The 24,621-nt window shown below is 41.8% G+C and overlaps 1 protein-coding gene across 2 annotated transcripts in view; it reads right to left on the bottom strand.

Moving 5' to 3' along the window:
• Nucleotides 1-8,653: 8,653 nt before the first annotated feature.
• Nucleotides 8,654-24,621, bottom strand: part of nlrx1 (NLR family member X1) — a 35,838-nt gene continuing 19,870 nt past the window's right edge. For both annotated transcript variants that reach the window (XM_076734603.1, XM_076734602.1), the window contains exons 8-12: nt 21,249-21,344; nt 16,408-16,494; nt 14,638-14,886; nt 13,109-13,319; nt 8,654-9,645 (exon numbers count right to left, since the gene is read on the bottom strand). In XM_076734603.1, the coding sequence (XP_076590718.1) occupies nt 9,496-9,645; nt 13,109-13,319; nt 14,638-14,886; nt 16,408-16,494; nt 21,249-21,344 (793 nt within the window). In that variant the 3' untranslated portion in view covers nt 8,654-9,495. The remainder of the gene's footprint in view (nt 9,646-13,108; nt 13,320-14,637; nt 14,887-16,407; nt 16,495-21,248; nt 21,345-24,621) is intronic.

The raw sequence follows: 24,621 nt of genomic DNA, 5'->3' as shown, positions 1-24,621 counted from the left end.
TGTCAGAAAAGACCTCCAGGAAGATTGAAATTGGATGGCTTCATTATGGAAAGAATGAATACCAAGAAGTCAGGACCAGGATTGGTGGAGGAACAAGGCATGCAAGTGTGGAAAAGACAACAAGTGTTGCTCAGATTTTGGAAATGGGAAAGGACCTATTTTTCCCAGATGGGCGCTCAACAAAGGGGCAAGCTGACGATTTTGTGTTTGACATCTGTGATTTTCAAAGAAATAAGGTTCAGTTAGATGATACTATTGGCAGACTGTATGAACAAACAAAACTGAAGCTGCTTAGATTTTACATTTGTACAAAAGAGGAAGGCCCTTCAACAGATCACTTTGCATATGAACTGAATGAATGTAGTGAAGATTCGTTATCTGAGGATTTAACTTTCAGCATCACTGAAGAGACAGATTCACAGCCGAATGAAAGTGGATCTCACATTGATACAGAAGATATCACAGATCTGCTGGATCGTAGACATTCATCTGACAGTGACAAAAGAAATCAGGTTTGTGGCATTAGCAAATATATTTGTAATAAATAACATTATGATAATGACTGCGGAAGATCGAAAGAATTAGCTTGGAAATTACACTACAGGTGCTAACTTAATAAAAAGATAATGAACTTTTTTATTGTATTTTTTTAAATAAAGTTTTGGTTTACTGTATTTGTACAAGCTTTACTGGTTTAATAGACTTTAGTGGAGCAACATGTGGCACATGTGTTTCTTGCTATAATTTTATTTGTTACTGCTGACAACAACATTAAAACCTTCTGTTTTTCATTTGTTTACAGATGCAGCATAGATCCAAAGGACAAAGAGCAATGTCTGAGACTGTGACAGCACAAAGTCCAGGTCAATCACATCCCTTTCAGTCAATCCCAACAGGCCACAGGCAGGGCACAAACACAACCTTACCGCATCCCTCGTTTGAAACCATTGATCTGAGCAGTGCACCTCTCAGTCACTCCCGACAAACAGAGCATGAGCACATCTATCATGTAACATTTGAAGATACAGAAGAGGTAGATACAGTTCAGTGAGATCCGAAAGATGACCTTGGTGATGAGGAGAACATTGTGATAAGATGGCATTATGTCAACAGTGAGGATGTCATACAGGTGAAGTGAGAAAGAACATTTTGGGGTAAGGGGGTAGAAATACTAAAGCAGGTATAAAACTGGTAAAATGAGAAAAGATAGAGAAATGCACTGCCATATTAATAGTTTGTAAATCTGATTCTAAGAAATCAAAAAACATATTGTGCATCCACAAATGAGCTATGTCCTATAATAGGAATTAAGTGAGCTGCAGTGCTTAACAATTGATTACTTATGCTTCTTTAAAACATTTTAGATTGCATAAAATCAACTAAGACCTGATGAAAACTGGTGGAATACCACTGTTAGGTGGACTGTAAGATATGACATCTTTGCTTTCTTCACTTCAGAATTCTCACTTTTTATTTAATTTATCTTTCAACATATTTTCCTCAACTTCCAATTCTGTAGAGGTGTGTTATGCATAATTTGAATGAAAAAGAAAGAGCTACAGTTTGTTTAGCACGCTGTGTAGAATAGTTGGATAACAACTCTGGAGAAACTGGGACTCAGGTGCAGAGAAAAACTCAGGAGACGGAGTGAGGTTCAAACAAAAATCACTGTCTTTATGAGTATCCAAAAAAGGCAAAATAAAAACAAGGAATCCAAAATGACCAACAAAAACAGACAGGGAAAAAGCCAATCCTTGAAATAAGAAAATGAACAGGCAAGGTTCGAAATCACTAGGAAGCACACAGCTAATGCTAGAAGTTAGGTCATAGGGAACAAAGACAATCTAGCAAAGCCATGAGGAGCTGGTGGGTATATATATACACAGGGAAGTTAATAATCAGGGGCAGGTGAGTGAGTGGCCACAGGTGTGGTTGATGAAAGGCGGGAAAACACAGGAAACTGAAACGACACAAGAGGTTAACATTACAAAATAAAACAGGAAACAACATGACACAATCCAGAATGTTACAAGTTGTGGAAGTGTGGTGGTGGTGGAAGTCAGCAGAGTCCTTTTGATCTAATTCCTGGAAATGTGCAGCAAATTTTGTGACAGTAAATTCCAACTTCATTTTATTATTGTGTGCGTGAAATTATGAGGTGTGAGTTTTTTCATTTCTCACTCCTTCAGAGTGCAGAGGTGAATGGAGTACCTATGCAGGATTTATGTTTTCCACTGCCTTCAGCTGATGGCCTGCCTACACTAGATGAGCAGTCCATACATGAGGAAGCAACGCAAACTACACCAGTAAGATGCATCACTGCAAACAACACACATGCTTTAAACATAACTTAAGTGTAAATGTCATACTGATGTTTTCAGGGTTAACTTGTCTTGGGATAGAAAACATTTTAAATGGAAAGCCTTTGTTATGAACTGGGGGTGTACAGTTTGTGAGAGGGTCTCATGAAAAGATGCTTTTGAGTTGCATTGTGGGGAAACATAGGATCCAGTATAATTTTGACCTTGACACAAATATATTAAAAATTTGGATACTCTTGGCCTCTTCTTCATTCACTGACCCCTCTGTTTTTCTTGTGTATGTTTTGTTCTTCTAGCAGGACAGAGAAATGATTTTCGATTTGCCCTCAAATTCAAGCAGCCAGCTTTCCCCACCAACCTCAACCAGCAACCCAGGAAATCCGCTGAGCTCACGGGGTGCTTCAATTTGCAGGATAAAGGTTGTTGAATATCTTTTGGCTGTATTAATGGACAGCAGCATCATGAATCTGACTTTAAAATTTGACTTTGTAAATGAAAAAGCTGTTGATGATGCTGGGGTGTCAAGGGAAGTTTACACTTCATTCTGGGAGCAATTTCTTGAACAGTGTGAAGGGGAAACAGAGCGAGTCCCACGGCTGAGACCAGATTTCTGTGAGGCCGAATGGCAAGCAGTTGGGTTGGGCGTACCTGGGAGAAGGGATTGATAGATCATGGTGTCATGCCAGTTAGGCTTTCATTTTTGCCTGCATTAATGGAATTGACAGTGTTGATGTAGACATCTTGATGGCATCATTTTCAACTACTTATCTCCTGTTGAGAGATTAGTTCAGAAGGCTCTCCAGGGCACAATGGAGGAGGGTGGTGATGAGGACTTGTGTTGCACACTTGGACAGGAAGAGGCTCCAAGTGTGCTTAAGTTGTAATAAGTTTCTTTAATGCGTCTTCTCTCTTCAGGTACAGGTGCAAACAACACAGACATATTCACGTAGCTACTGACACACTTCCTGCTCGGTCCACTCACTGACGTATGCGCGCCTGCACGTCGTACTCCCAAAAGGACCCCTTTTAGCTGTCGTCCATGCCTGTCTGAACTTCTCCATATTTATAGTATTAACCATCACAGTAAAGAATTAAAGCTGTAGCTTCATGTTTACACATGCTGCAATATACTGAAGTGATTTCTGCATAAGAACATATATGTCAACATTAAAATATACAAAACAACAATTATATAAAAAAAAAATATTAAATGAAAGGGGGGGGGGGTCCATAATTCTGCATAACATTACTGCTGGTCCCACACTCTCCCCTCCAAAATGCATGTCATCTCGACATTATGCAGTCCAAGAGTCCTCATGTTTGCAACTGAGTTATGACAGCAGGTTACACAGGAGACAGTCTTCAAGGATATTTTCTGGACAGTAACAGTCTTTCCTATTGTAACACGTTGTATGTGACACTGCCTATTACACATGAGCTAAGGTGGATGTCATGTACTCTAATTTAGGCCAAATCAGAAGATATAGTTTTGCTCAGGGAGGATATATAAGACACAAACAGCAGTTTGGGAAAAAAAAAAAAAAATAACAAAAATATTTTTATTGGCAGGAAGCCACTCTTTAAATGTACTAACTGAAATAGTTCAGCTCTGACTGAATTTAAATTTCTCTATATCAAAACCAGTATCATTTCAGAATTTACCATCAATTTTCCATTTAACAACCTCAGTTATAAACAACCACAAAACGAATTCACAACAATAGAAAAGATATTAATGTTCAAAGTGCAAAGAAAATAGAAAAATGGGCCCAAAATTGGAGTCCAGAAATAGTCAAATGTCCAAATAAGTCAGTGTCCACAGTTTGTCCAAAATCAGTGTGTGTGTCCTTGTCCTTTAATGTATGGTTGAGTAATTGTTCATCTACCCGGGGAGTGTGATTTTGTTTCTTATCTGTATGATGTGATAGATGTGCTTTCTCCAGATGCTCAACGAAGCTGCTCCCGACGTCACACCCTCCACGCGTGTAAGCTGGTGTCCTGCTCCACTTTCCTTGGGTTCGGGCTCTGGCTTGCCATCAGAATCAATTTGTACACCAAAAAAAACAACCTGCATAGAGCAGCAGTTTTTTTAGATCCATTATTTATCTATTAATCTCTTTTTAACATTTATCTAAATCAACTGTACAGCATTTCTTTCTCTTTTTAATCTTAAATCAATGAATGTGAACCACTCAAACTGACAAAGTATCATATACAGCTATAAAATGAATTTTTAAACAGCCAACACACACAAAATGGTGTGTATATGAATCATGCTTGAGAATGATTCATTGAATTACTGTCTCTACATAAATAACATGGTTAAACTAAAGGGCGTTACACTATGACATACAGTATATCTCCCTTTTAATGGCATATGTCAGCAACAGATTTCACTGGCCAGGTGATATCTGGAATGCTACTCCGCCACCTAAGCGGGTTATGTATCTCAGACTGAAAGGTTTTTACCCCAATTTCTACTCCATAACCCAGTGCACAGACCAAGATGTACTACTGTATGCCTCACATATATTCCTGTGTCCTATGTATCAGTGGTCTGGCCTCTGGTACTCCATCTATGAACTCTAATTTCTTCAGATAAACTTAAATGCTGTACTGCATGGATTATCGACTTTTAATCACATTTACCATACATTTTCAGGAACTTGTCTATCAACTGAGCTGGTATCTCATTAAACTCAACAAGTGGCTATGAACTTGCCCCTCATTTTATTCAGTTTTGAACATTGCATGTGTCTATGTGAGACTGATGGTTGACCTAACATGTCACAAACTTTCACGTTTCTTTCTTGAAGAAGAAGACTGCAGCACTGGGACACCCTTGTCTGCTTCGTCAGATGCTGAAGCCTGCTCAGCGTTGCTCTCCCCTGCTTCATCTGATAAGGTGTCTTGTTCTGCTCCTGCTGACTGTTCCTCCTCAGCCTCCATTTTCAATTCATCGCCACCACCTGGGCATGGCTTGTTCTCAACGCCTTGGGCCACTCCTCCTTCAGCTGCTCGTGGCTGAAATTCTTCCGCTTCTGCCCTCAGCTGGCTCTTGACCTTGTCAACTGGCTTTGTTTGTTGTGTGATGATGAACCTTCAGTTACTTTCATCCTCTGAACTACTGTCAGTATCCCTCTCCCAGCCTTTAGTCTGACGTTTCCTCCTCTTGTCTGTGTCTGACTTTCTCCTTTTTGCTTTCTTATCCTCTGGATGCTCTTCATCCACAGGTAGGAAGTCGCAGGGCAGTAACAAGTTCCGGTGGAGGACTCTGGTTTTCCCTGTGCCCCTCTCTGGCCGTACAGTGTAGACAGGGCTGTCTGTATGTTTTCTGTCAGTCACCACATGGACTTTCTCTTCCCAATAAGACCTGAGTTTTCCGGGTCCTCCTCTGTTTTTCACCAACACTCTACACCCTGGCTGTAGTTCAGTCTTGAATGCCAAACTGTATGCCCCCTGCATTCCCCTTCTCCACTTGCTGGCATAGTCACTGTGACAAGGGCTTTGGTCACTTGCTGTCAGTCTAAACATAATGTCCACAGGCAGCCAGGGGTTTCTACCATAGGGGAGATAGTATGGAGCTTATTCTGTTGCCTCATTGTGCATACAGTTATACGCATGCACAACTTTGGCCAAGGAGCTCTTCCAATCTGAGGCTGTTTCCAGGGGGGTGGTAAGGCATTGTGCGGGAAACTACTTCAAACAGGTAGGTGGTAACAATGTTAACCAGTGGGTGGCACGGTGGCACGGTGGCAACACTGTCGCCTCACAGCAAGAACGTCCCGGGTTCGAATCTCGCTGCGGGCACCGGGTGTGTCCTCCACCATGCTTCGGTGCCTGCTGCTCGAGGAGGGCCTTTCTGTGTGGAGTTTGCATGTTCTCCCCGTGTTCACCTGGGTTATCCTCCGTAAAAATATACCCCCACTAAAAACATGCAAGAAGATCACCACCTGACCAATGGTGACGCCGAAGAATGGGTCCCCTGGCACCGCTCCTGGTCTGCCGCGGAGGAGGGACGACCAGGATGGGTTAAAGGCGGAAGTCAAATTTCACCTCCGTGTGCCGTGCTCGCATGTGTGTGTGACAAATAAAGGGGAATGTCTCCCCCCGATTCTTCTTCTTCTTCTTGTGGGTTTGTTTGGGCCTTTGGGCCACACCTTGGTGACGTAATGGTCCACATCCCTTTGCATGTGCGGCCAGTAGAAACGATCTCGTATGAGCGTACGCTCCACTCCAAGATGTTCCATTTCCTCATGAAGCTCCTTGTAGATCCGCTGATGGTAAGTTGAAGGTAACACAAGCTGAGCCCAAGCTGGAGACTTCCTGTACAAAATGTACAAACAACTGGTTTCTCTCCCTAGGACAGATGTGTCATTCCTATAGTCTCTCCCTTTCAGGTGAGGCCACTGACATGTCATAGCATATTGCTGAACCTTGCCGATGACTGGGTCATCCTCTTGAGCTTTCTTTAGGTCCTCAATGGGGATCTCTGCCACTGGAGATGTTACTTGCACTTACTTGCACTCGCTCTACTTCAGCACATGCTGCAGTGATGGTGACTGGGCACAACCAGGGTGCATGTTCCTTAGAGTTCAGCTGCAGTGCTTGTGTGACTGTAGTTATTACTTCTGGCCCCATCTCCTCAGAGCAAGTGCACATGAATTGCTCCATGTTGAGTGGCATGCGCGACAACCCATCTGCATCTCCATTGGCTTTGTCTGGTTGATACTTTAGTGTGAACTAAAAGTCTGCAAGCTTAGCGATCCACCGGTGTGTTGTGGCATTCAGCTTTGCTGTGGTTAACACATAGGTTAAGGGATTATTATTGGTATAGACCGTGAATGAGGGCGCATAGTACAAGTACTCCCTAAAGTACAAGACACAGAGAGAGACACAGAGAGACAGAAATGCTAACACAGTAACTATATGTAGTACATATAGCATAGTATATACAATTTGATATAATTATGTGTGTGATATATGTACACATTAGGAAAAGATAGTGTATGTAAGTAATACAGTGCAATGGATGTAATAATAATGGACCAGATGGGAGGAGCACAAAATGTGGGTTGAGAGGGTGACTGGTTTAAATTGCTATAGAGTGAGCTCTTCATGCAGTGGCTGTGCCATTGAAGTCTAGGGGGTTGGGGGTTGGGAGGCCAATGATCTTGGTAGCCTTTTGTGTGATTTGTGTAAGTCTGTTCTTGGAGAGGGTTGACAGCATATTAAAGGAGCAGAGGGAGCAGTAGAACATGGGTTGAACTATACTTTTTTAAAGTGGCAGCAGAAGGTGGGGGGCAGCGGAAAGTGCTCTAAGTTGCAGAGAGTCTTCGTTGGCAGCATTTAAGGATTTCAACTGTGTGTAGTTCAAAATTCAGTTTATTGTATCGGGTGATGCCGAGATATTTGTGGCTCTCCACCATTTCAGCAACTTCACCATTGATGCTGATGGGGATGTGGGTGAGGTTGGAGACTGACCTGCGTGTGCTGGAGGAGTTGAAGACCAGTTCCTTTGTTTTGGAGACATTTAACTGTAGGTGAGTGCAATACTATACTGCTGCAACAGCCCATAGTGACTTGCTACTTTAACCCAACATGTTAGGAAGTGCTTTTGACAATGAAGAGGCTACGCTTAATAGTCAACTGCTTCAGTTTGAGTGTTGAGAGGAAAGCACCCAAAGCATGTTAGCAGTATTTAGATTTCACAGTAACATTCCTATTTGTAACACTTCTTTCAATTAATCATCATTTCAAGCCCGCATTCATTCATTCTAATAGTAAGGAACTCTTACTTATTGCATTACATTTTTTTTTAATGTTCCTTTTTGCATATTAAATGATACCTGTAGACATACTTTCTAATGTAGCCAGCAGATAGGTGTTTGTTTACTGCAGTTTATTTTGTTTGTTCAGTTTGTGTGAGGGGAAAAGTCTTACTATAATAATTTTTCTTTGTATAGCACTTTTCTTAAAAAGGTTACAAAGTGCTTAACAGCAAAAAAAGAAAACTAGATAAAATCCAAAACAACAACACTAACAACAGAGGGATCAAACAACATAAAAACATGGTGGAATAAAATAGTTACATGGCAAGAGGAGGAACGTAAAATCCAGCAAAGGTATTAATTATACAAACACTTTCCCATAAAAGAAAGTTTTAAGAAGTGATTTAAATGATGCTTAAGATAAATCAACCTGATTTCAACAGGTACAGTGTTCCACAATCTGGGGGCTTGACCAGCAAAGGCCCACTCACCATTCTTCACAAACTGGGATCTAGGAACAACCAGAAGAACTGCCCACTCACACAGGGAGTCAATAAATAGTTTATATAATTTGAGATTTAGTTGTCAAAAGTTTTAATCCACATTTGATGAACTTATACACAGTCATCTGATTATTCACAGACACATCCGGAAGACCACACCCAGTGCAGGAGGATCACAGTTTCTTCATCATCATCATCATCATCATCATCATCATCATCATCATCAGCCTTGTGATTGTTCAGGCAGGCATGGACATCATTTTATAGTCACCTATTTCTCTGAATAGACACTATACATTTGGAACTCATTTAGTTTGAATATAACAAGGCTGAGCTCTGAATGCTCACTGCTACATTGCTGCCAGCTTTCAGAAATTTACTGGAACTCCCTCCACCTCCCAAGCCTCCCCCTTGTATTAGCATTTAGTTATATGTTATATTTTTTAATGTGTCCTTGTTCATTAAATACTGTGTGTCTCAGGCTCTGCTGGGGTGTTTGTGAGTTCAGGGACAGTTTGTGACAAGCTTGCTCAGATGCATTCCAGATCACATGAGCATGACCACCGCCAAACTAAAATGCATATTGCTGCAATAAATGGTCAAAGTCTCCATGAGACAGACCTAACGAATTACAAGTTATATTATGTATGATTCTTGCAGTATGTGAAAATTCAGCTCTCTGTTGAGGTTTTGAAATCTGAGACAAAGTCAGGGAGTATCTATAAACTACTTTGTAAATATTGTTGAGTGAAGTCATGCCCTTTACAAGAATGATACTGTGCCTCCTGGATCTCCAGGTTAGACTAGCTGCAGATTCTTCTCCTATGTGGACATGCTTTGAGATTTAAAATTTGACATACTACTGAAATGTTCTCTGCCCTTTCACTAGGTTTTAAGCGGTCACTTGCTGTATCTTTTGGATGGAGGTAGGGTGTCCTTCTCCAGCAACTGTAGAGTCTGCTGGACTCCCTTCTCCACTCTGCGGAAGTGCAACCTCTTCCAGAAGCTCTGCTGCTGCTGACGCCCCCACTCAAGATCCCTGAGGAAAACCTGCAGAGAGATGGACTGGGTGACTGACATATGCCTAACAATGGACCTCAGGTATTGTCAATCTTTGAACTCAGGTTTGTTCATACGAGTGTTCCAGGATGGATTCACCTAAGTCTAAGAAATCTGGTGACCTAAACACATTTTAATGCAAGTGTAAAGGGGGTCAGAAATGTGGCTTCAAATAACATTGCAACCAAATATTTGCATGCTATTATGGATGCATTGAGCAGACTTTTTCTATCCCAGTGCTCTTTTCCCATTATTTAAAAACAAGTGTGTAATGCTAGCTCACTTGTTGATAATGCACTGTCAATACCGTTCACTATGGTTTCACAGTAAAGGCCTACTACTGACTTCACATCAAAATGCATATATTGTGAAGCACATGCATGAAGTGGTGAGTTACTATCGACAGCAAATGAACATGTGAAAACCTTGAGTCTTCTGCTGTGAAATGCTGTTACAATGACAGCTGGACTGCAGGTAAAGAGTAGTAAATAAGCTTTCATTATGCACTGGGTGGTAAAACTTACATCAATTGCCTGCTGTGGCAGAATTTTTGATTGAGTGGTTCAGATTTATTTTATTTATTAATTTTGCAATTCCATTTTAAAATGTAGTTATTAATTCATTTTTTTAAAAGGGGACTAACAAAACAGAGTTATTAATGGGCTCCTCCAAAGCTCTTTTTTCATTGTTTATAATTCATTATTATACAATCATTAATTGAATCTAACTGTATTAATTTATTATAAAGATTGAATCTGTCTGTAATTACTTTGGTGGCACTCTTAACTCATTGATCACAGACTGAGGAGCTTAACTGTACTTGCCAAAAATGATTCAATAAATTGCTTATTGCCTAATGACTGCCCCCCGTTTCATGAGGATGTATGTGTCGGTGAGATGTCATTATTTCCATAATTAACACACCTAAAACTGCCTCCCTGTCTGTCTGTTCTGCTTGTTTGTGGGAAAATTTCATTCACATAATGTTCGAAAAGAGTACTTAAAAAAAAAAAAAAAGCAACCCAACAACAACCCTGTAAAACCCTGTAAAGTTAGCGAAAGATACCATTGGGCACAGGTGTATGTGCAATACATACATAAATGCGTGGGTGTGGACTGTGACTGATGCATCTTGCTTTTATTATTTTATCATTTCTGTTCTTTATGCTCTTTATGCTACTGGTACTTTTTTTTTTTTTTTTTTTTTTTAATGATGTCCAGGGTTTGTTTAACAGAGGTATGAGGGATCTCTGGGTATGGGAAATCCACAATGGCAGTACTCTACTGCTAGACTGCTACTTAGAACTCACAAAGCAGCATCATATTGTGTTGTTGACCTGCAAGACATTGGTTGACACTGCTAGACATTCTTATTGAGTTTGTTCTTGTTAACTACAGTGTGAAATACTAAGCAATAAAGAAGAAAGTTAGGATACTCACCACAAATGTATGATAAAAGAGAACCAGTATACTATATATCTGTCCACTTCAAACTGTCAGTGCTTCCGCATGAAGTATAATCATTGTAATCCTCTTTTGTAATTGACACCTTTGTTTAAATCCTATGATAGTTTTTCCTCAAATATTGTCCCTAGAGATTTATATTAATTTACAGCTTCTATACAGTTACCATTAATAGCTACTTGTTGGTGTCTTCTTCAATCAAAGATCATATCCTAGTTTTCTTGGTATTTAGATGAAGAAAACTACCATGACATCAATTAACAAACTCATTCACACACTGACACACACATACACTTTGTTGCATCTTCAGCGACCAAACCATCACTGTATCAGCAGCAAATTTAACATTGGAAACATCGGATGAATTAGTCCTGTGATTCTAAATTAAACCAAGGAACAATCAATGCTAGATTATTATCATAACTTTCTAAGATCTGCTATTAAGGATTTTGATTAGGCCTACAATCAGACTTATCACTAATTCTTATCATAGCAGCAGTAGCAGATGAAAGTGTTTTGCCTATTTTCTTTGCAGTGTGGTTTTGGGCGGAAGTCTGTGGAAGGGACCGACTGTTGGTTCTTTTTTAAGTGCTCAGACTGGGATAATTTGATATGGTACAAATGAAGCATGAAACAACATCTTGCTGCTTAACTAACAGTAACATAAATTCAATACAAATTCAAAGGCATAGCAGGTAAAACACATCAGGTTGATCCAATATACTAACACTCAAACATATCTGTAATGATTACAGGGATCTCACAATTGTCATCTAGAAATATTGTTCCATGATCAAAATTGCTTCTTCAGCAGGATTATGTTGCATAGTAGAGATGTCACAGCTACATTAAAGAAAATCATGTTAGCTGGTTTACTAAACAATTAAACAAGGCGTTTATATCTATTCAGACATGGTTAAAAAAAAGTGGAATCTCTCACCTCTTGAACACAAGAGTACATATTCCATGTGTACATATCTGGATTCTGATCTGTTACCATCAGAGTGAGAGGAAGAGAATAAAAAGGTGCTTGTAGGTTACAGGCAGAGAGAGGGAGAAAGAGAGAGATGACTTTCCCTATTTTGTTTTTAGTTTATTCAGTCTATAAGGTGACAGACCACTTTTTGTCCCACGTGAAGAAATAACCCTTTGATTATTGGTGTGTTGGGAGTCTTCCTTGCAGTTTTGTGTCCAGACAAATAAAAGAAAGAGTGACTTCCAGTCCACATTTAATCTTGCAAGCAGGATAATGACACATACCTTCCAGAAGGGAAATGCTTCAAAGACTTCTGGACTCTGGGGTTTCTTACAATGAAACTAAAACTACTTAAGAGCTTTGAGCCTGAAGCCCACTGGAGTTTTCCCAGGCCATGCCAATTTCCCTCTCTTGGCCTGGTAAAAGAACACTAGTATGAAATATTACAATCTATCCTCCATTTCCTTATTGATCAGGATACCTCATAGACTTCACATGCTGTTGGGATATGGACAGCATAAGGACATCCTATCTTTATGATTAGCCTGTGACCAGCTTCTAGCCTCCATGTATTTACCATAAAAATGACATTGCTGATTGACCCTTGACTTCTGCTAAAATTTGGAGGTTTCTGAGTGGCCGCTGCTCTGAATGAGCATCCTTGGCTAATCATGTCTGTATGTATGTATGTGTGTGTGTATGGCATCTTCGTCCTGTCAACCATTGCAACAAAGGAAATCGAAGACAACAGGGCTGTTCTTCCTATATGCATATGTATTTTCTTTTCATGTATTCATTTCATGTGTCATACACTATATTAGTAATATAAGAATTTTGCTGTGAAAATCATCATCATCATCGTCATCATCATCACCAGATTTAATCCAAAAATACAAGAATCAGCTCTTAAAAACCCACACTGGTTGAGTTCTACTTTGAAAACAAGGGTCTTGGTGGGCTCTGTTTTGCATGTGTCTTATTTGTTTTTATACAATTGTTCCTGTGAGTGTGTACCTTAAGCTGCTGCTTGACACATTCACGGTCCCAAGAGGAGGCATTCTCTCTTATCACACTGAGAATGGGGTGCCAGTCCTCTGAGATGTCTGAGCCTTCAGTGACTGAAGCCAGGACCCTGACCCGCCGGCCGCTGCCACTGTGGCTCTTGGGACCACCTCTGACATACAGTGACTGCTTCCCCACATCACTGAGAGGGTTCAGGTACAAGCTACACAAACACACAAGACACTACATCAATACGACAACTTACTAAGAATGTGACATTCTTAATTGTTTACATGTGTAATAGCTAGCATACAATAAAACTAGAGTAGGTAGTGAATAGTGAAAGTGTTTTTTTTTAATACATTTTTGCTGAAACTCTCTTTACACACCAACATCAATAAAATCAAATACTTTGACAGAAAAAAAGGAAAAATCTGGTATCTGTGGCTGTTGCAGGCCTGTAAAAACTCCATCCAATCATTTCATTCAGGCCACACATGTGGTCTGCAGATGTTCTCCTACAGGAGAAGTAGTTATGAACTCTGATTTACATTTTAGCAGCCACTTCAGAACAATAACTAAATCAACCAAGTATCATCTTAAAAATATAGTAATGTTTTCTTGCTCCAAGAAAAGGAGCAAGAAAACGTTGCTGGAATAACCTGCCTGCTGCAACTGTGACCCAACCCCAGGTAAGTAAAAGAAAATGGATGGATGGAAGATCTATAAAGTGAGTTCACAGGTCTTTCCAAAAAAATCAAGCAGTCTAATGCATTCTGAAAGCTGTGGCTAGAGAGTGGAGTACATTAATCCAGTTGAAAGATGACTGCACTTAACACCTGTGTGTTGTGAGCGATTTTAAATTTTTATTACTAGCTTGTAAAACATTTTTGACATTTCAGGCATTTGGTTGCGTCTGTGACTCATTTGCTTATTGTTCCAAAGGATAAGAACAAATATGATAAGGATACATTTACTTTCTGTGCTACATATTGGGAATAATCCTCCAAACAAACACGCCTACTACAACTGTTAATTTTTTAAAATGCAGGCTAAAAATCTTTCTGTCTGTAACTGCTTTTACTAAGGTTGGGACTATATATTTCTGCACTGCAATTTCTTTTCTTGTCACTTTTTTGTGCATCATATTTAGTTTCAGCCATGTTATTAATTTTATTTTCCATCTTAAGCCCTTCCTCCTCACACAGCAGCTGCCAAAACAGTGCTGTCATGTCCGAATGAAGATGTAAGAATGACAAAAAGAATCACTTTAACAGAAAGACGAAGCCAGCAATGTTACATATCTTATGTTATTTTATGGCTTTTCATTCTCTTTGTTGGAATTAATAGTGTGTGCTCACCTTCTGACTCGAACCAAGGTAACACAATTGTAGGTGTCATTTTCCATGTGAATGCAAAAATTCTTGTTGGAAAAATGTACTTAAAAATGTGGTGACATCAGTAGAATGTAGTGTTCTGTCTGTGGCTTTCAAAATCAACATGAATATGTACAGCTGTGGAAAAAGTGAACAGCTGCTTACTGCACAGTGTGAATGCTGGGGTGTTCCCTGCAGGCATCCACCAGAGCCAGAGCAGCATTGTCTCCGATGCTGTTATAAGCCACATTGAGCTCCTGGAGTGCATGCTGGCGAATCCTCTGAGCCAGTTCAAGGGCCCCTTGGTCCCCCAGGCCAGTGTGCATCAGAGACAGGTGTGTCAAAGACTGGTTACCTGGCAGTGCCTCCAGCAGGGTGCAGACTCCAGACTCCAACAGAGGGTTGTCACACAGTCTGGAGATCACATAGAAATAACAAAACATTTCTGGTCGTCTACTCAGGATGCACTGTAGATGCAAATGGTGAAACCAAGTAGGGGCCTGATGGCACAAAGACAGACTGGCTGTGGTTGACATCTAACAAATGGTCAGAAAAAAGTAGAACTAATGGACTCTCTATTCTGGATAAACTAGGGTGGGGGGTACTCACAGTGAGCGGAGCCAAGAGCAACCATGACTTTAAATCATTGGGATTTAGTTGGAATTAGTTATGCTGGCATAGCCTGAATGGCTTCCCCTTACCACTTGAGCGATATGTTAAAAGGCACTGCTTTTCTTGATGACATGTTGCATGTCTGTCACTTCACACAACCTGGAATAAAAGTCTGTCCTCTGCAGCTTCTTCTAAAGCTCCTTCAAAATAAAAGCATTCCACTGGTTCAGTTCAGTTTACTCTTCATGGTTAGTATCACTCTGTGAAAACATTTGCATTTTGCTTTTTATCGCTTCGAAGGGGCATTCTCAAGTCTGAGGACATTTGATCATGTAACTGGAAGCCCTGTGTTACAAACTGCGGATGCAGAGCTTGATCGATGTGGGCATTTACCAGGCACTATAAAGTTGCATTACAGGAAGTGTAGGCTCCCAAGATTTTCGAATATGACCCATAGTAGGGACTAAAAGCTGATAACAATCAAGGTGCAAAGAAATACATATTCTGAGAACAGATCTCCAGAAAAGGAGGAGAAGCTCAGGAAAAGTTTAGTTGCAATGGAAATTAAGGGTACACAAATTTGTATGTTGTGTCAACAGTGGCACCACCATGGAAATGCAGTTCTGTGTTCTGAGACTGTTCTTAGATTCAGAGTATGGTGGGTAAAATTTTAAGGCTCAGTCTTATACAATGTCATGTAATGTTCAACTGTATTGTCAAATACTAGTATGACAGATTTTTTATGAAAGGTTACCAACACACTTCCAAAATTACGTTACTGTTATCATCTCCACTATGCCAAATTTTTGTCATGTCTCATTGGAAACAACACACATTTTTATTTTACATAACTAAAATCCACCAACTAATTTATACATTCAGTTTATTAGCTACTTCTATATCATTAATATCTTGGCTTGTTTACTTTGTACGTTTGAATATGTTTTTAAATCAGTTTGTGCTTACAGTAAGTGCATAATCCTAAATGTTTTGTTTACTAAAAAACAAAACAAATAAACATATATACTAACTGTCAAGGGCAGTAAGGGCAAACCTGAGGCTAGGCAGTACTTGATGGGTACTTGAAGGCAACAGGGCACAGGCAGTGGGGAGCTCCAGGTCAAATATAAAACTGTGGCCACAGTGCCCATCTTTTCTCATTTTTGTCATGTTCAAACATTCTAAAATAATCTAAGAAGAGAGAGATTTGCAAGGAACATTTGTTTAATTAATTGAAATGTTAAACTTTCAAATTAAAAGACAGCAACACTGTAAAGAGAAGATTCCACTGGACATAAGCTATTAACAGAAGTGTAGTCTTACTGTAGAGATCTAATAGAACTCTTGGGGTCGAGTAGAAGATTTCTCAGGAGGATGCAGGACTCAGGACCCAGGCTGTTAAACTGCAGACTGAAGACAACAGAGACAATCACAACACACAGCATTCATATGCTTGTCATGCGTGGCAGTCATCTAAAATGCATACAAATAACAGCATTAATGAAGGCTATGTTTAAGACTGTGAAGTGACCTGGTAAATGTGTGAGGGAATTTTCTATCACAAGCCTTCTGTCCAGTTAGGAGCCCAAAGGTCTCAAGGTTGGACAACACAGAGACTTCAGACAGAGACACATTAACATAGTATTTGGAGACCATTCCAGCAGACAGGAAGTCTCTCCCCCTATTCTTACTATGGAAGTAGCCAAGGTCTAGATAAACTGTGCAGACATAGACCAGACCAATTCTAGGAGGATTGCTCGAGTTCACATTTTAATAAGGGATTAGGTCAGATTAGAGTTGTCTCTACTTGCTGAGAAGGCTGAGATCCTTCAATATTTGCTGTAAAATGCTGAGGATGTTTTATGAGTCTGTGGTGGCCAGTGCTCTTCTGTTTGCTGTTATGTGTTGGGGCAGCAGGTTGAGGGTTACAGATGCCAACAGACTCATAAAACAACAACAGACTGGCCAGTGACCTTGTGGGGGTGCAGCTGGACTCTCTGGAGCCAGTGTCAGAGAGGACAGTGCTATCCAAGGTAAGTGCCATTCTGGACAATATTTCCCACTCACTCCATGACTTGCTGGACAAGCACAAGAGTTCATCCATTGTCAGACTCATCCCCCAAGATGCATCACAGAATGCCACAGAAAGTCATTCCTATTAACTCATCCCTCAGAATGTCAATCACTCTGAGTTAGTAGACTGGAGACGCTGTGGTCAATGTTATGCTGCCTGTAACATCATTGAGTATGACTGGTTTGGCGGTGGGTCATTGATGGTCTGGGGAGGTATATCCTTGGAGGGTTGCACAGACCTCCATGTCATAGCCAATGGTACCCTGACTGCTGTTAGGTACCGGAATGAAATCCTCAGAGTGATTGTGCATACGCTGGTGCAGTGGAATCTGGGTTCCTCCTGGTGCAGGACAATGCCCAGCCTCATGTGGCCAGAGTGTGTAGGCAGTTCCTGGATGTTGAAGGCATTGATGCCATTGACTGGCCTTCACGTTCCCCTGATCTAAATCCGATTGAGCACCTATGAGACGTTATGTATTGGTGCATCCAACACCGCCAAGTACTGCCACAGACTGTCCAGGAATTCACCGATGCCCTGATCCAGGTCTGTGAGAAGATTTCCCCCAAAGACACCACCTGTCGACTCATCAGCAGCATGGCTAGATGTTGTCGGGAGTGCATACAGGCATGTGGGGGCCATACACAATACTGAGTCACATTATGAGTGGCCATGATGAAATTCATGCAAGTTGGATCAGCCTGTGATCAATTTTTTTACTTTGATTTCAGTGTGATTTTGAATCCTGTTCTCAATGGGTTGATTTTACAGTGACCACTGTTACATTTTGTTCTCAACAAATTATACAATGTACATAACTTGAATAATTTGTTCATCATGCTCTGATGTATGATTTAAGTGTTCCCTCAATTTTGTTTGAGCAGTGTATCGTTATTATTAGTATTGTTATTATGGGTGTTACTAGAGTATTAGTAGTAGCAGTAGTAATATTCTCGTATTCTGTATATAATAAAAATCTATAATTTTTATTCTTATTATGAGTAGAATGTAGAATGCTGCACAGCAATTATATTTTTACATAAATGGCTGCTGTTTATTGTTACAAACTGCACATATTTACATATCAGCATTTATATATTCAGTCAGCCTTCAGGGATGAGATTCATCTGCTGGTGATGTGGTGCATCGACAACAACCTGACCCTCAACACCACTGTACTTCCTGAGGAGACTGAGGAAAGTTAACCTGGCTCGTCAGATCCTGGTCAACTTCTACCGCTGCACCATTGAGAGCATCCTGAGCAACTGCATCTCAGTATGGTAAGGCAGCTGCACAGTGTCCGAGCGGAAGGCCCTGCAACCGGTGGTGAAAACTGCCCAGTACATCACTGTTGCCCAGCTAACTGCCATCAGGGACTTCCAGTGCAAGCGGTGTGTAAGAAGGGCATGCAGCATCAGCAGTGACAGTTCCCACCCCAACCATGGACTGTTTGCCCCCCTACCATCTGGTAGGAGGTTCCGGAGCTTCCGTTCCCGCACCAGCAGGCACAGGAACAGCTTTTTCCTCAGAGGTGTTACCCTGCTGAACTCTGTCCACCAGCAGCCCCCCCCTCCAACCCCCAGCACCCTCACATTGGCAATGACACCCCCTCTACCACCTCATGTCTCCCTTCAACCCCCAGCACCCTCCTATTGATTGACACTGAACCCCCCCCCCCCCCCCCATTTGATATTATAACCCATAAAGCTTACATATGGCAGAAAACAATGACCTGAAAATTACATTTCAGATTACCGTTCAGAACTAAGGTGTACTTGTACTGGTTTGGTTTATTCATTTATTTTTTTTTAAATGCATTCGGTTTGACTGATTTGTAAAATTCTGCTGTGGTATTTTTGGTGTTGGTCATTTGTTTTTGCAAATGTGTACTCTCATCCCCTTCCTGCATACTTGCATGCCACAGTTGCCTATTTAAAATAGGGGAAGCAAGTTATCTTATCAGAATGACACATGTACGTGCTGATCCTCTACTGGGTTACTTGAGTTATCAAGTTAAGAATATAATTCTATTACAATATTCAAACAGCATTGATCAAATGCATTTCTTAATGTATGGGGTCACTGCCTCCATGTCATACATTAGTTTGTTCAGCAGAGAGCGCTGACAAGTTGACTTTTACACTGAAATGGGGTCCCATTTGTTAGACATCTTCATCACATTTTCTTGTCAAATTTGAGCTATGTAAGCCTGAAAAATATCGCACAGGCTCTATCTTACACTCATTAACCACTGAGTGAGCACAGGACTTTCAGACATGTCTCCATGCTCTCAGATCACTAATTTATGGCTTTCAAAAATAAGACAAAGTGTTTACAATCTCTGACAGAAGTGGGCGTTTTTAGTAGGACTAAATTTACCTAGTATGACGGTTTTCCATTTTGGTTATTTCAAAACTGTAAAAGGTGGAAAAAGTAATCTTGCTTAAATATTAAAGAATGTGTCATCTTTAAATTTACGCTGTTTGGAAATCAGGTCCCCTTTTAGCAACGGACACACATACAGACATGGCATGCTGTAGTCTGGGCTTTCTTGTAACAAAACCAGCTTAGCCTGAGATAACTTTAGGTCTACCTTTGTGAGATGACACAAAAAGCAATGTTAAAAAACGGTTTCCCAAATCCAACCTAATCCTACCTTATTTAATTGGCTTCAGATTTAAGGTTTAACAGGTTTAGGTTTAACATTCACACAATATCTCTTGACTGTCCCTCAATGTTAAATACTCCAAGATTCAACACTCAATTCAATAGTCCAGTGTGTGGGACTGCAATAAATGCTACTAGCCATATTAGCCACGGAACATGAAGACGGCAACGTCAACAGACCAACTAGAAAAATAAACAGTAAAGCAACATAAAAATGGCAAAACATAGGGTTCTATGTTTGAAGTTGGTATCTTTCTATCCTTGAACATTCAGTTTTGAAGCAAATCCAAATCTATATTATCCCTCAAAGCCATGTGAAGTAAAATGACTACTGCACGTGTACAGTGAGTTTTCCAGTTGTTACAGGGACATTTCCATCAAGTGAAGTCACTGGATCTTCACTTTCTCAGGTGATAGGACTGGACTTTTGTGTCGGTGCATGCAGCCATCAACAGAAAAAAATGGGGTGCATTGATGACATTACTGACATATTTAATATACCACTGTCACAGGAGAGTGTTCTCACCTGCTTCAAGACCGAACCAGTGCGCAGTGTTTTGTCTATATGACTAGTCCCTGTGCCACTCACCCTGATTCTCATTACATGCTATGAGAAATTGGTTCTCTAGCACATCAAAAACAACATCCATGTCTTTTATCTGAGTGACCTTTTTTTCTTTGGTATCAGAAAATACAGTGTTGAGTAAAACTCCTCATTCCGTAAATGGGAAATTGTGTATATGGGTGTACTAGTGTGACTGCATTTTTGTCCAGAATTGTGAATCCTGTGACAAAAAACAGGCCTTCACAGGGTCTGTGACTGAGGTCCCCTGACCACTGAGCAGTGAGGGTGGTGGGGGGCTGGTGGTGGACTGCAATCTGTAATCCTTTAACAATGTTTTCCAAACCCATGCATATTGGGAATACGCTGCCTAGTAGTCCAGGTGATGCTGTGAAAATCTGCCCATTAGACAAAGGCACTTCTGCAAGCCACACTTGACATCGTCCAATCTGCCCAGTAGCAGTTCAGGTCCTTCAATAAAATAGGTGATTTTCCCTGGTGGGGGATAAATAAAGTTATATCTTATATCTTAAAGTCACAGGCAGGATGACAAACATCAAACAACACAGAATGTGCTAACCTGTATCTTACTCTGGTGGAGCTGCAAGCAAAATACAGAACAGAAATATGGATCCATGCAGCCAATGCCAGGCAAACAGTGAGAAGATGGAGGCAACAAGTGGTATTTATAGCTGAGACACACAGGCAGCCTGCACGTCACACACTTTACTTATGATATCTCTGGAGCTGCAGGAAGCACGGAGAAACATAACGAATTTGTTTACCTCTGCTGGCAGTGAGGAAAGAATGAAATAGAACATGCATTTTTCTTTTCACACGTCCAGATTATTGAGATTGTCTCACTTGAGGTTATGTGTGTGTCTGAATGCAGGCCACAGCATCTGAAGCATGTCATGGGTCAGGAGACAGGAGGACAGGTCCAGCTCTTCAAGGTGATAACTACGGGAAGAAACACATTTAAATTCTTTTTTATTATAGGATTTCAGGTAATATTCCTAGGGCTTCTTGTTAGAAATTGTGTAAGCATTTCAATACAGTACTTGCTTTACCTACCCACAGCCAAAAAATACATTAGAGAGCAGAGCTATTTTCTATTTCTCTAAATACCATAACATCTACCTTTCTTTCTCCCAACACTGGAAATTTTGGACATCCTGGTCAAAGGTGCGCTCACCTTTGCTCATGCAGTGAAACGCCGGAGGAGAGGGAAACGGGCCGACGTCTTCGCCAGCACAGACTACGCACAGCATTACCGGGAATATTTCTCTCTAACGTGCGTTCACTGCCCAAAAAAATGGAGGAATTGCAACTGCTGTTGGGTAAAAAAAGGGAGTTTTCTTCATCTGCGGTTTTGTGCTTCATCAATGGATTAATACCGGAATCTTTCATCATTAACTGTAAGCTTTTTAATTCACCCCGTGAGTTTACTTCATTCATTCTGGTCGGCTTTTACATCCCACCACAGACCAATGTGCAGAAAGCACAGTGTATGCTCGCTGACCAGATACTCTGTGTGGAGCAGACAACCCGGACTCTTTAGTTATTGTTCTTGGCGACTTTAACAAAGGTAACTTCAGTCACGAACTCCCTAAATACAGACAGTTTATTAAATGCCCGACCAGAGAGGAGAATATTCTGGATCACTGTTACACCACAGTCAGGGATGCTTATCACGCCATCCCCTGTGCTGCACTGGGCCACTCTGACCACATCATGGTTGGCAAAGGAAGAGGCCTTCAGGAGTGGGGACAAAGACAGATTCAAAGAGTAGAAGTACAAGTTTAGCAAGGCGGTGAAAGAGGCTAAAGCCTGGTTTATGCTACTGTGTCGCGGCGACGCCATACCTACGGCGTACACCCGACGCCGTCACTGAGCATTCATAGTTCTGCGTTGAGGGAACGTGTTGCTCCGCAATTCACCGCCAAGCCGCTAGGGGGGTGTGGCTGTGTCCTTGTATGGTTTCGGGGGGCTCTTGTTGGATTCCTTGGTTTTCTTCCGGTCAGAGACAACAATGGCGACTGAGATGGAGCGGTTGTTTTTGGAGATGGAGCTCATCGATATTGAACAACACCTTGTTACTTCAAAAGTTGAAGCGCAGGCGACGCAGAAGACGTTTGCGGAGGTGGTCTGTCCAACCATTGAACCAGTCGAGGGTGAGAACGGGGGAATTTACCACACTGGTTCGCCCACTGAGGCGTCTCGATGAGCCGGAAATTACGTTCTGAGCGGACCAATCACAGTCCTCGACGTTCACGTCACTACGCGTCGACGCGATGCTTCTGTCTGGAAAGGGCTCAGGCAGATCACCGACTACAAGCCTCAAGCCCCCCACTCCATCAATGACCGATGCCTTGCCAACGACCTGAACGAGTTCTACTGCCGCTTTGAAAGACAAAGGGACAACCCAGCAACCATCCCCCACGACACCCTCCAACAGCTCCAGCTCCAGTCACCTCCACCAATGCCCACATTAAAGGTCCCCCCCCCCCCCCCCCCCCACTTCAGTGACAACTCTTTCCATCCATGAGAGGGACGTCACCAAACTCTTCAGGAGACAGAACCCCCGGAAAGCAGCTGGACCGGATTCTGTCTTCCCATCTGCCTTGAAGCACTGCGCTCATCAGCTGTCTCCAGTGTTCACAGACATTTTTAACACCTCACTGGAGACATGTCACATGCCAGCCTGCTTCAAGTCTTCAACCATCATCCCTGTTCCCAAGAAGCCAAGGACCACAGGACTTAACGACTTCAGACCCGTCACCCTGACCTCTGTGGTCATGAAGTCCTTGAGCGCCTTGTGCTCTCACACCTCAAGGACATCACCGACCCTCTCCTGGCCCCCCTGAAGTTTGCCTACAGAGCCAATAGGTCTGTAGACGATGCAGTCAACTTGGCTCTCCACTTCACCCTCCAGCACCTGGACTCGACAGGAAACTATGCTAGGATCCTGTTTGTGGATTTCAGCTCTGCTTTTAACACCATCAACGCAACTCTGGTTCAGGAGAAGCTCTCCCAGCTGAGCGTGCCTGACTCCACCTGCAGGTGGATTACAGACTTCCTGTCTGACAGGAAACAGTGCGTGAAGCTGGGGAAACACGTCTCAGACGCAAAGACCATCAGGACCGGAACCCCACCAGGACTGCGTTCTTTCTCCTCTGCTCTTCTCCCTGTATACAAACAGCTGCACCTCCAGTCACCATTCCCTCAAGCTCCTGAAGTTTGCGGACCACACCACCCTCATCGGACTCATCTCTGATGGTGACGAGTCCGCCTACAGGTAGGAGGTTGACCATCTGGTGACCTGGTGCAACCAGAACAACCTGGAGCTCAACGGTCTAAAGACAGTGGAGATGGTTGTGGACAACAGGAAGAACTCAGCCTCACCTGCCCCCATCACCCTCTGTGACTCCATTATTGACACTGTGGAGTCTTTCCACTTCCTGGAAACTATCATCTCCCAGGACCTCAAGTGGGAGCCGAACATCAGCTCCTTCATCAAGAAAGCACAGCAGAGGATGTGCCTCCTATGGCAGCTGAAGAAATTCAATCTGCCAAAGACAATGATGGTGCACTTCTACACAGCCATCATAGAGTCTATCCTCACCTCCTCCATCATCATCTGGCACGCTGCTGCCACCGCCAAGGACAAGGGCAGACTGCAGCGTGTCATTTGGTCTGCAGAGAAGGTGATTGGCTGCAAGTTCCCATTTCTTCATGACCTGTGCACCTCCAGGACCCTGAGGCGTGCAGGAAAGATTGTGGCTGATCCCTCCCACCCTGGACACAAACTCTTCAAGTCACTCCCCTCTGGCAGGAGGCTGCGGTCCATCAGGACCAAAACCTCACGCCACAAGAACAGTTTTTTCCCGTCTGCTGTCAGCCTTATCAACAAGGCCCAGAACCCCCCCGAAACTCTTCACACTCCACCTCTGCGTCTACTTGTCACACTGACACTGCCATAACTCTATGCATTACATTAACGCTCTGCTTGGATTCCTGTCTGAAGAAAACAGACTTTGCTCCTGAAAAACAGACTTGTGTATATATATTTATATTATTATGTTTTTTTTACTTTTTTAATAGCTTATTTTTAGTAGATGTGTCAAGCACCAACTTCACCAAAGCAAATTCCTCATATGTGCAAATTCATATTTGGCAATAAAGCTTTTTCTGATTCTGATTCTGATTCTTTTAACAATGCTGTTAAAATGGCACA

Source organism: Chaetodon auriga, chromosome 7, assembly GCF_051107435.1.
Source record: "Chaetodon auriga isolate fChaAug3 chromosome 7, fChaAug3.hap1, whole genome shotgun sequence".
Classification (NCBI taxonomy): domain Eukaryota; kingdom Metazoa; phylum Chordata; class Actinopteri; order Chaetodontiformes; family Chaetodontidae; genus Chaetodon; species Chaetodon auriga.
Note: the sequence above shows the minus strand (reverse complement) of the source record. Positions and strands in the feature narration are given on the sequence as shown.